The following is a 12943-nucleotide window of genomic DNA, read 5'->3' as shown; positions in this document are numbered from 1 at the left end:
TGTGTGTGTGTGTGTGTGTGTGTGTGTGTGCGCAGTTTGTCAGGCTGTCTGCTTACAGAGGAAGGCTGTGCTTCTCTGGCCTCAGCTCTGAGCTCCAACCCCTCCCATCTGAGAGAGCTGGACCTGAGCTACAATCATCCAGGAGACCCAGGAGTGGAGCTGCTCTCTGCTGGACTGGAGGATCCACACTGGAGACTGGACTCTCTCAGGTATATATTTAAAAAGCATCACCCTCCCCTATTTCCTCCAGTGACCCCTTCCATAAATAACGAACGGTCCCTATTATATGGAAAACCCTTCATAGGGAAGGTTTTGTTTCTGTCCTCAAATATAATACTCTGGTCTGACTTTGTTTGCCCCACAGTGTGGACCATGGTGGAGTCCAGAGGTTGAAACCAGTTCCTTTGAGGTGTAAGTGTTTATCTCCTTAACACTTTCAGTGCCACGGCCCTTGGGCAAAAGGTTGCTTGCTGTGCCACATAGGCCGCAATGCATTTTAAAACAGTCATATAATTTCTTTAATAATTACTATGTAAACACTGAACACGCACAAATAACGATGAGACTCTCTTCTATCACCTGCAAAAAAAAGTTTATTGATCCCATTTTCCGTTCTTTAGTTATGAGCCGGAGAAGATAGCTTGATTGAACGAAAAACAGAGCTTTTTTTCTACGAGCTGAGATAATGAGCCTTTTGTGAAATTAAACATTTCAAGCACATCACTGACTCTGAAGCTAATTTTCTGATGTAGTCACACCTCAAAAATAATTTCCTTCAATAAAACAGTGAAGGCAAGGGAATTTTGTTTGGAAGAATAATATTTTTAGCTGAAACCAGCAGCGCTGGCGCCTGCATGCGCTGCTGGTTGCAGCTTCTTGCTGATCTTTTGCTGCTGGTGGGCATCGGATATTCTGGCTTGCGTTTGCCAACCCTGTCCTGCTGTCTGGGTCTGTGTTGTGTACTTGGCTCTGCGTGCCCACCTCCCCCCCTCCTCCCCCCCCCCCCCCCGTTGTGGGAGGAGTGTCTCTCTGCTCTGCTGTTTTCTCTGCCTGTGCTCAGCACTGAAAAAGTCCGCTAGATCCTGCTTTTTTACAGCCGCGTGTACCAGCTCCCATGCTTCGAGTTGAGAATAATAACAAATCCACGGCTGATCATGTGTTGCAGCGGACACGGAGGCTGTTGCAGCGGACACCGAGGTGCTCAATTGTGATAGCAGATTGGCTGCTGCAGGGGCACAGCTAAACGTTGCTTCAATGAAGCCGCTGCATACGGACGGATGCGATGCGATTTCCTTCCCCCCAATGACTTCTTCTGTGTGTTTCACTCCACGTTCTCTCATCTGGAGAGCGCTGTCGCCACCTAAGGGTTCTGTAAAATAGGTTAGACACATTCAATACCTCTGAATATTGTAAGAGGCGATGTAAGAGGCATAGATCGACACCCCCCCGTCAAAAAAAAAAATTCGAGTTATTGACGCCATTTGGCGTCGCTGGCACTCTACGGTAAATTTCTAATGACGCCATATGGCGTCGCTGGCACTGAATGTGTTAATAAATGCACGACCGTCTGTCTGTATGTTCTCTGTTTATCACACATCTCGAGAGCTGTTCGTCCGATCGACTTCAAACTTGCCGAGTGTGTTTCTGAGACACTAAGAAAATGCAGTGTTGAATAGTGCAAATTAGACACATGACATGTTCAATATTAATACTTTTAGACAAGATTTTTACTATAAGCACCGCCCCACTGGGATGCGCTGGCGAGCAACCAGCGAGCCGGAAGCTGTGTGGCGCTGGCAGAGCTTAATAATATATGGGAAATTTGTGGACCTATAGGAGGTAAATCTGTGCATGGATTTTATTTTCTCCAGCGGATATCTTAAGGCTGCAACACACCACCAAAACTTCAAAAGACAAAGAATGCCGACTGTTGCATCACCTCACGTCTCCTGTGTCGCGGCCAAAAATGTGCACTTGCAACACACTGCAAAGACAACAGTCAACTAGTATAGCACATACGTTACTGTGACTGCATGAGACCATAGTCAAGTCAAGTTTATTTGTACAGTATAGCCCTAATTCACAAGCATGTCTCAGAGGACTTCACAGAAAATATGTCTAGCTAATTCTAGCTGACACAACAGTAGCAATTACAGTAGTAAGGAAAACACATTGAACAATCATATGATAGAGAGATATAGAAAATATAGAAATATAGAATAGAAAGGGTGCCATGCTTTAGGGTAGAATGGGTGCCATGCTTTAGAATAGTGGGGGAGGAGAGATCAGGAGAGGGAAGAGGTGGTGCAGGGGAGGGAGAGCAGGAGGAATGTGAGAGAGAGCAGGAAAGTGATCAGGTGGGGAGGGAATGGGAAATATGGGGGAGGAGAGAGCAGGGAAGGGGAGGAGGTGGGGGAGGAGCAGGGGAAGGGGAAAGAGAGAGCAGGAGAGGGGAGGAGGGAGGGAGAGCGGGGGATTTGGGGGAGGAGAGTGCAGGGAAAGGGAGAAGGTGGGGAGGGAATGGGAAATGTGGGGGAGGAGAGAGGAGGGAAGGAGCAGGGGAAGGGGGAAAGATAAAGAGAATGGGTGCCATGCTTTAGAATAGTGGGGGAGGATAGTTCAGGAAAGGGAGGAGGTGGGGAGGGAGAGCAGGGGGAGTATGAGAGAGAGTATGAGGAGAGAACAGGGAAAGGAGGGGATGCCATGCTTTAGCATACGGCCCGTGGGCCGTATGTTGCCCATGTATGAGCTAATCTATCTCCTAACCTAAGCTATTCTAACCTACCGGCATCCCTCTACCAGTGATGGAGGGCACCGATGCCCCCCACCCCGGCCCCCGCCCCCACACACATAAGGCGTGGGAGAGAAGGCCAGGCCGGGACACAGCGGCCCCCCCTCACCCCCAGTGCGCACCACATGGATTGCCTCAGTGACTTGTTGGCTGAGGAGGAACCTTGTGAGGGCCGATGTGCTGTAGGGGCCCAACTATGGACACCCTCTGCGGACCCCCCTCTGGGACAGGCTGAGAAGATGCCGGGCTAACCATTTACAGAGTTTCACATTATAGAAATAAAATTTACAAAAGAACAGAAAATTTAAAATGTAAATAGGAGTCCAACAAAAGCAATACGAAAATGTAGTCTTTAAATGATCCTAAGATCAGGGAAGAAAGTTCAAAGTGTAAAAAGGTAGATTCCAAAAAGAAATAGAAAATTGAGTCTTTAAGTGTTCGTAATTTCAGGGAATACTAGCTAATTAGCAAGGTGAAAAGGGGATCAGGAGTTCCACGAGGGTGATCTGAGGGATTCATGAGTCCGCATTGGTGGCATCGACCGAGATGAGAGGAGGGGAGGATAGGGGTCGGTGGTGATGATGAGGCCGGGGAAGGAGGGAGGCAAAGGAGTAGTGGGTAGATGGGCCAGAGTGACGACAGGTGGCCAGGACGATGACGATCGGATCGAGGGCTGCGGTGGCGGTCGACGGGCGGGCGGGGGTGCAAGTCAGGCCAGTGAAGGACACCTGAGGAGGAGAGAGAGAAGAGGGGAGAGCCAGTACGAAGGAATCTGCGCAGAGGTGGAACTAAGTTTGGCAGCTAATAATTTCCTGCCTATACTGCTGGGACAACTGATACTATACTACAAAATCAAGTCTAGATTTCTACTGATACTGCTGGCTTGAGACAGCCCGCTCAGCAGTTCAGGACTAAGTTTATTCAGCGGATATTAGATATTCTGTCCATACTACTAGGATGACTAATACTATACTGCTAATTCAGGTCTAGGTAGTCTAGGTCTAAGTTTAGACTGATACTGCTGGCTTGAGATAGCCCACTCAGCAGTTCAGGACTAAGTTCAAATACCTGGGTATGCAGTGCACCTATGTATGCCAAAAAAAATCACAAAAATCTAATTTCTTTAATTTTTCACACTTTTTCACATCAAAAGTTCATTTTTCAAGATTTCATTCATAACCGTAAACTAAAGTTTGCTGAAGTCACATAGTACTATAACATTTCTACCCCATTTCATCCAATCATATCACGACATGGCAGCTGTCAATCAAATCTTCATTTCAGGATAATTTTCTCTTCTAAATGAAGGAGAAAATGGCGCCTAGTGCCTGTCATCTGGCAGAATTCCTATCCCATAAACTAACTACTAACTTGGCCATTTGTATGTTGATATACACAATAAAGAAAACGGTTATGCCTAAGAATGCAAAGAAATGTAACTGGCTCGTTAAAACTTGCATTCCAGGAATATTGTATTTACCACAATAGCGTTAATGGCGCGTGCCTGAGAGCCTGGTTGTCAGGGGTCGCACCTCGGAGATTCCAGGCCGACGGGCTGCACTCTCCACTCCGGCAGCTGGCTGCCTGCGGCTCGCTGAGCTCCACTCAGCCACTAAACCTCATGTCACCAGGCTCTTCCCGAGGACAGCGCCGCAACACGCTGAATCCCACTCGATTTGGGGGTGGAACACACCAGGATTGGCCAAAGCCTAATCCAGTCCCCAGAATTGTCAAATAAAATCATTGACATGCTACTAGGACCCGCCTCTCAACCTGTCATCTCAGACAAGTTATGTTTTCAGTCTGAAACGGACTCCGACCCACGAGCCACTTGGGCTCCGAACGGGTTTGGGTTTAAGCACCACAGACACACTGTCAACCCCTATAGGAATATTATAGATATTAACACGTTCACTGCCAATGATGTGTTAACACGTTTTCAGAATCCAGCTGTTGACTGCCAACGACGTGTTAACACGTCAAAAAAAAAATCATTTTTTTTTTTTTGACGGTGGGATGTGCATCTAACCCTTTTACATCTCTTATATAAGTATTGGACGTGTACAACGTGTACAACCCATTCCACCGACCCACTAAGTGGCGACAAGGAAGGAGGAAGGCAAGCAAAAAGCAGTGTGACGAAGCCATTCTCATGAAAATGGATTGGCGAAAACGCTTTCGTTTTCGCGCTGATTGCTGGCAGTGCGGGATTGCAAATTTGCATAATAGATTACGGATGGAACACACTTTGAAACACGCAGCATAAATATGACCAGAATCGCAAAAGCTTCATCAAAGCTCTCAACCAAAACTCCAAGAAGCGAGCGAGTCCAACCAGACTTCCTCAAAGAGCGGCCGCGCAGACAGGCACAGCCGCACAGCAGCAGCAAAGCAGTGAGACTGGTGACAAGCTTGTGACACGGCGCTGCAGCCAAGAAGAACGCCCACGGAGGGAGGAGTTGGAAGCAGAGGGGAGTTTCCTGCTGTTATGGAGGAAATTACTGTTCAAAACTATTGTTTAGGTCTTACTGATGCCAAAAATGAATGGTTAAAGTGACTGTTCTATCGAATTTCACAAAAAGCCGTTTATCTCTGAATATTTTTTCTGACGCTGAAACCATGCTGTATTCAACTGCTAATGCTTACATAACTACTAACTCTACAAACTAACTCTTTTAGACAGAGAAAGCACACATTCTATTAGTTCTTTTGAGATATTGTATGTTCACAAAATCTTAGCAGAAAAGAATCCTCGGGTCTTGAAAGATGAGCCAGAATCCTCAAAAAAACCCTCTGGCAGAACCTACCTACAGTAAAAAAAAAATGGCTGGCAGTGAATGTGTTAACACCCTCAGGTCACAGACACACTGTCAACCCCTATAGGAATAGTATAGGGATATTAACACCCTGAGGTCTAAGGGTATTTTTTTGGAACTGAACGTCACCAAAGTGACATCGGGCGATGTCACTTTGGTGACACAAAACTAAATCAAATCGTGACTGACAGACACCACACGCCCGCCCATCCATCTAGGCAATTTTATTATAGGATATATAACATACTTGATTATCAGGCTGCTATGCGGCCTTCAAATCTAGTTTGCTGGTATTATGCTGTGTGTGTGTGTGTGTGTGTGTGTGTGTGTGTGTGTGTGTGTGTGTGTGTGTGTGTGTGTGTGTGTGTGTGCGTGCGTGCGTGCGTGCGTGCGTGTGTGTGTGTGTGTGTGTTTTTGTGTGTGTGTGTGTGTGTGTGTGTGTGTGTGTGTGTAAGGTATCGGTAGGTGGCACTATGCTGAATTGCATGAAATCCGGCACTGAAATCCATGAGGTCCCCCTCAGCGCATTCCCCGAGTGTGAAGTCGATCCGCCGAATGGTTCTCGAGATAAACAAAATTTGTGTTGCCAGTGGGTGGCGCTATGCCAATTGCACGAAATTCAGCACTGCACTCTATCAGGTCCCCCTAAGCCACACATGGGCAAAATACGGCCCACGCATGCGGTGTGGCCCACGATGGAATTGCATTTTTCTTTTTTTCTTTTTTTCTTCTTTTTTTTTACAGTGCACCTGAACGCAACATGTAGGATACCCGCTGAATAAGTGTCCAAATGTTCATGTCATTCTGGCCAATACTCCACTTCTGTTATAACATTTCATTTCTAGCGGGCCTGGGGCCCGGCCGGACTCAAGGAAAAACAAAACGACCCCCAAAAACTCAATAAAAGGCAGAATGATGTTAATAAATCTCATCTGCTACAGCCATTGGATTTGTATTACTATTATATCAGGAGATTAACAAGAAATTACCAATCACAACAGGAGAGAGGGTTAAAAATAGGGAGACTGCTGTGAAAATCAGGAGTGTTGGCAGGTATGATCTCCAATGTGTGGCCCTTCACTTACTTGATGTAAGTCAGTATGGCCCTCAGGAAAAACATGTTGCCCACCCCTGCCCTAAGCGCTTTCCCCAAGTTTGAAGTTGATCAGGCTAACGGTTATCGAGATAAAGCGCTTTCTGTGTTTGCCAGTAGGTGGTGCTATGCCGAATAGCATGAAACTTGACGTAAGATGTGTGTGTGGGGGGGTGAGGTGTGTGTGGGGGGGTGAGGTGTCTGTCTGTGTGTGGGGGGGGTGAGCTGTCTGTGTGTGGGGGGTGATGTGTGTGGGGTGAGGTGAGGTGTCTGTGTGTGGGGGGGTGAGCTGTCTGTGTGTGTGTGTGTGTGTGGGGGGGGGGGGGGGTGAGGTGTCTGTGTGTGGGGGGGTGAGCTGTCTGTGTGTGTGTGTGTGGGGGGGGGGGGTGAGGTGTGTGTGGGGGGTGAGCTGTCTGTGTGTGTGGGGGGGGATGAGGTGTGTGTGTGTGGGGGGGGGGTGAGGTGAGGTGTCTGTGTGTGTGTGGGGGGGGTGAGCTGTCTGTGTGTGTGTGTGTGTGTGGGGGGGGTGATGTGTGTGTGTGTGGGGTGAGGTGTCTGTGTATGTGTGGGGGGTGAGGTGTCTGTGTGTCTGTGTGTGTGGGGGGGGGGGTGAGGTGTGTGTGTGGGGGGGGTGAGGTGAGGTGTGTGTGTATGTGGGGGGGGGGGTGAGGTGTGTGTGTGGGGGGGGGTGAGGTGTGTGTGTGGGGTGAGGTGAGGTGTCTGTGTGTGTGTGGGGGGGGAGGTGACGTGTCTGTGTATGTGGGGGGGTGAGGTGTGTGTGTGGGGGGGGGGGGGTGAGGTGTCTGTGTGTGTGGGGGGGGGGTGAGGTGAGGTGTGTGTGTATGTGGGGGGGTGAGGTGAGGTGTGTGTGTATGTGGGGGGGGGGGGTGAGGTGTCTGTGTGTGTGGGGGCGTGAGGTGTCTGTGTGTGTGTGTGTGGGGGGGTGAGGTGTCTGTGTATGTGGGGGGGGGTGAGGTGTCTGTGTATGTGGGGGGTGAGGTGAGGTGTCTGTGTATGTGGGGGGGCTGAGGTGTGTGTGTATGTGGGGGGGGTGAGGTGTGTGGGGGGGGGGGTGAGGTGTCTGTGTATGTGGGGGGGGCTGAGGTGTGTGTGTGTGGGGGCGTGAGGTGTCTGTGTGTGTGTGTGGGGGGGTGAGGTGTCTGTGTATGTGGGGGGGGGGTGAGGTGTCTGTGTGTGGGGGGGTGTCTGTGTGTGTGTGTGGGGGGGGGGTGTCTGTGTGTGTGGGGAGGTGAGGTGTGTGTGTATGTGGGGGGGGGCTGAGGTGTGTGTATGTGGGGGGTGAGGTGAGGTGTCTGTGTATGTGGGGGGGCTGAGGTGTGTGTGTATGTGGGGGGGGTGAGGTGTGTGTGTGTGGGGGGGGGTGAGGTGTCTGTGTATGTGGGGGGGGCTGAGGTGTGTGTGTGTGGGGGGTGAGGTGAGGTGTCTGTGTATGTGGGGGGTGAGGTGAGGTGTATGTGTGTGTGTGTATGTGGGGGGGGGTGAGGTGTCTGTGTGTGTGGGGGGTGAGGTGAGGTGTGTGTGTGTGTGTGTGTGTGTGTGTGTGTGTGTGTGTGTGTGTGTGTGTGTGTGTGTGTGTGTGTGTGTGTCATATTTGGTAGCCTGGGTCATGTCCATAAGCTGGTTGTGAGAGGCCTTCAGATGGCTGGTCTACCTAAGAGAAGGGCCAAACAGTTAGCAAGGTATTGTTCAGTATCTGCTATTATTGGCAGTCACTCAATATGGAGAAGGCGCTGCTTTTTGTACCCATGAAATTGGATGCTGTCCCTTATCTTGTATTACAGTATAACTGTATGTCAATCTGCCTTTGTCATCACCCTGTGCGGTATTATATCTTCTTTGTATGCATTATTGTGGTCGCCAATTAGGCACTCTTGTATCTGACCAACTCCCAACATCTGATTGCATTACTAGTGTTTATGTCCTTTGTACTCTGTATCTATGTGGACATAAATAAATCATTTAAATGTGTGTGTGTGTGTGTGTGTGTGTGTGTGTGTGTGTGTGTATGTGGGGGGGGGGGTGAGGTGTCTGTGTGTGGGGGGGTGAGGTGAGGTGTCTGTGTATGTGGGGGGGTGAGGTGAGGTGTGTGTGGGGGGGGTGAGGTGTGTGTGTGTATGTGGGGTGAGGTGTCTGTGTATGTGGGGGGTGAGGTGAGGTGTGTGTGGGGGGGGTGAGGTGTGTGTGTGTATGTGGGGGGGGTGTGGGGTGAGGTGAGGTGTCTGTGTGTGTGGTGTGTGTGTGGTGTGTGCGTGCGGTGTGTGTGTGTGTGTGTGTGTCCTACTCTGGTATCAACATGAGAAAAGGCAGATTGAAGTAGAGTTTGGACTTGAACATGTTTGACTATATAAATGATATCAATGGTGTTAAAAGCAGTGTTATGCTTTGACAGAGACATCAGAATAGCCTCCTTTGTTTCAGCTAAATAAAGTATTAAACAGTCAACTGCTGACATGGAAAGTCCCTCACAGCAGCTTGTGACATCTCTTCATTCAGTCCTGCTGTGAATGAAGATGATGGCTGATAGAATGTGTCACCATGAAAGTGTGAAGAAATTAAAGGTCAAAGTGTTCATAAATCAACAGATAATAAACAGCTCTATTAGAATCAAAAGAGTTTCTGTATTGAGTCTTGTTCTCTCATCAGATGCCTGTGAACTCACACTGGATCCAAACACAGCACACAGAAGCCTCCTCCTGTCTGAAGACAACAGAAAGGTGACGAGGGGGAGAGAGGAGCAGCCATATCCTGATCACCCAGAGAGATTTAACAGCAGGCATCAGCTGCTGTGTAGAGATGGTTTGACTGGTCGCTGTTACTGGGAGGTGGAGAGGAAAGGAGGGGTTGTTATAGGAGGGACTTACAGAGGAATCCGCAGGAGAGGAGGGGGTGATGACAGCAAGCTTGGAGGGAATGAAAAGTCCTGGAGTCTGTGGTGCTCTAATGCTGGTTACACTGCCCGGCACAATACCAGAGACACACACATACCTCTCCCCTCCTCTCACTCTAACAGAGTCGCAGTGTATCTTGACTGGCCTGCTGGCTCTCTGTCCTTCTACAAAGTTTCCTCTGATAAACTGATTCATCTCCACACGTTCAACTGCACCTTCACTGAACCTCTGTACCCTGGGTTTAGGTTAGACTGGTCTTATGGTTCCTCAGTGTCTCTGTGTCAGATAGAGGAGTGAGAGAGAAACACACTGTTACCAAACTCAGCTGCTGACATGATGCTTCACTCTGTACAGGATCACACACACACACACACACACACACACACACACAGTCGTTGATGATTGACAGGTTAAAATCTCTTTCTTTTGGACCTTTGTTATGTTTGTATTTTATTCATGTCACCAAACTAAACATCTCTCGTTTCCAACAATTTAAGGTTAAATTCACATTGTTTGATCGTGTTGGTTTCAAACATTTGATTCTATACTTTTTATATAACTTTGACTTTTTAATAACTTTGACTTAACATGTGATTACAATGTTCCTCAAATCAAATCATATCTTGTTGATATGAGGTCATGAAGAGATGAGTGTGTAGTGTGCATATAAGTATCAACATCTGCTATTAAACAAATCTGACCCATTCTGCTTATTTCACTATTATTTAATACAAAACGTGTGTGTGTGTGTGTGTGCGCGCGCGCACGCGCGTGTGTGTGTGTCTGTGCGCGTGTGTCTGCGCGCGCTCGTCTGTGTGTATGTGTGCAGCTGTGGCTGAAATCATCCTGATTCATTTGCTGATTGTTGTGGTAAAAACTGTGAGTTTGATGATTTGAGGAGTCAAATGATTTCAGTTAACTTCCAACATGTTGCCACAGCACAGCAGAGCCTCTACACCTCATCTCAAACTGTTTCATATCAAGATTACCCAGCAAACATCGTCTTGACCGTGACGTCACCAGACGATAGAATTGTGGTTTGGCATCTACCATCTAAGTCTGACGTTCTCTCCACGTTCCTCCAATGTAACGTTTAGACTGTCACTTCAAAACAAAAAATATTGATCTCATATTGCTTTGAAAACACCACATGTAGGTGTCTTTTGTGTTTTTGTTGAATAAAATGACATTGGATTGACAATTTACCTGTTGTGTGATCAGATAGACATGCACTCCATGTGCAATGACGACTTTTATTGAACGCCCTTTTCTTTTTTTAATATGAAAACACGTTTATGTCATATAAGTGCAAGTGTCTCTTGCTATTGGCTTGTATTTATCACAAACTTCCTGAATCCTGTGGTCCCATCCTGTGGTCCCAATCCTGTGGTCCTGTTGTCCCATTTCTCTTGCCGTAACTAAACGCAGTGTTGTGGGTTTTGGATGTGCTATGCTGTCTGCTAGTCACGTTGGTTATATTATCGTAAATGCTATAAATATACCTGTCTCATCGCTGGTTGAAATCATGAAACAGAATTAGCGAGGCAGCTAGCCTATCAACGCAACTTCCAGTCGGGACCGTCAAAATGCTAAGTGCTCAATGTTAAGTATCTCTATATATGACCAAATCCGTAGCATTTGTAACTAATTCGGTGGCCTAATGGATAAGACACATGACTGCGAAGCGGACGCCGCAGGATCGAATCCCGCATGAGGTGCGATCTTTTGTCTTTCAAAAATCGTTGAATCTGGACACGTTGTGGGGAAGTAGAGGAATTACGTCGCTACGATTTCCATTCAGAATATAGAATTAGACCCTGACTAGATGTAGTGGTTTGACGTGCAGCTGACGGTCCTTATACGTGTAAATGTTTGCTGGGTAGAGACACATTTACAACGTTTTGCAATGCGTCCATTTTTCTGTCTAGCGCTTGATATTCACGTGTGTGGTTGTTGATTGGTCAGATTTACAAGTGACCCACGTGGCCACCACACAAACCGCATTCTGATAGGCTGTTGACACCCCCCACCCCCGCAATATGCGCCAAAGTGGTTTGGTCCATCCACTCTGTTTTTTTCCACACTCGGCAGATTTAAACTGCAGCGCGCGACTCTCTATGGAGGCGTGTGTGTGTGTGTGTGTGTGTGTGTGTGTGTGTGTGTGTGTGTGTGTGTGTGTGTGTGTGTGTGTGTGTGTGTGTGTGTGTGTGTGTGTGTGTGTGTGTGTGTGTGTGTGTGTGTGTGTGTGTGTGAGTGAGAGAGAGAGAGAGAGAGAGAGAGAGAGCTCTCTAGGGAGGGAGAAGTAGTCTGGGCACCTTCCACCCCGCTTTTTGTCATGGGGCGTAAACCACGGAACCAGAATGAACACCGGAAGGCAGTGCGCCAAAAAACATCTGTGTTGCTGTTAGCTTGATGTCTCTTCCCTCGATTAATTGTCTGATGCAAAGCTTCTGTATTGGCTTAAAAGATGTGAGATTGTGAATCCGCAATGTTTCTAAAAGAACTTCGGTACGTCCATCTTTTGTTTTGTTGTTTGCCGTTCTGATACTTGGGTCAAATTGTCAAGTTAACGTGAAAGTTGACGAGCTAGAAACGCTGCCATCCGGTCTAGGGCGGGCTCTAGGCCGGAACCAGTAGGGTGACAAAATCAATTGTGGGCGGGAGCCAGGCTCTTTCTCGCCGAGAAGAGCCTGGTGACGCGAGGTTAGGGAGAAGTGAAGCTGTGGGGTCATGTGACAATAACAATGGGCGTGGTAAACTATACACAGTTAGAATCAAAGTTTCCTGCATGTTGGTTTTGTATAATGATCTAGTCAGTTGTTTCTCTAGACACATTGATGTACGTGTGTCTGTATTGTAGAGATAACAGAGAAACTGTGATCAAAACAGTCATTCCTAATTTCCTTCTACATCTATTTGTGTTCACTTCTTGGAAATTTAATTTATCAGTTTGTTTGGGACCACCTGGAACCTCCTCAAAGACCTCTGGTGGTCCGGACCTCACATTGAGAACCACTGCTCTGGATTAAATTAAATTAAAAGAGAAACCTTACTTAGGGAAACTAAAGTAACAAAACATGACTAGACAGTAAATGAGTAAATGTGTAGTTATGTGATGTCTGTCTGTCAGCATCACAGTCTCTCATCTTCTTCAACAGCTCTCTGGCTCCCTCTGCTGCTGACAACTGAGGAAACTTTATTTTTATTTCATATTTGATGTGGTCATATTCTGTTTTATTTCCCTGCTGAGTCCGAGCTGCAAAGGTCTAATTTTAACCGATAAATCTATAATTGATTATTTAGTTTGAAGACTTCACACTCAACACAAAGCAAG

General features: G+C 47.5%; 1 protein-coding gene across 1 annotated transcript in view; it reads left to right on the top strand.

The window, feature by feature from the left end:
- The window catches only part of LOC310794545 (NLR family CARD domain-containing protein 3-like), a gene marked incomplete at both ends in the record, with an annotated part of 33542 nt that extends 23636 nt beyond the window's left edge, over positions 1-9906 (top strand). Inside the window, 2 exons of the mRNA XM_083656515.1 lie at positions 36-195; positions 9382-9906. Coding sequence (XP_083512641.1) covers positions 36-195; positions 9382-9906 — 685 coding nt within the window. The remainder of the gene's footprint in view (positions 1-35; positions 196-9381) is intronic.
- Positions 9907-12943: the final 3037 nt, after the last annotated feature.

This window comes from Poromitra crassiceps (genome assembly GCF_964638095.1).
Source record: "Poromitra crassiceps genome assembly, chromosome: 20".
Classification (NCBI taxonomy): Eukaryota; Metazoa; Chordata; class Actinopteri; order Beryciformes; family Melamphaidae; genus Poromitra; species Poromitra crassiceps.
This window is presented reverse-complemented; position numbering and strand designations above follow the sequence as displayed.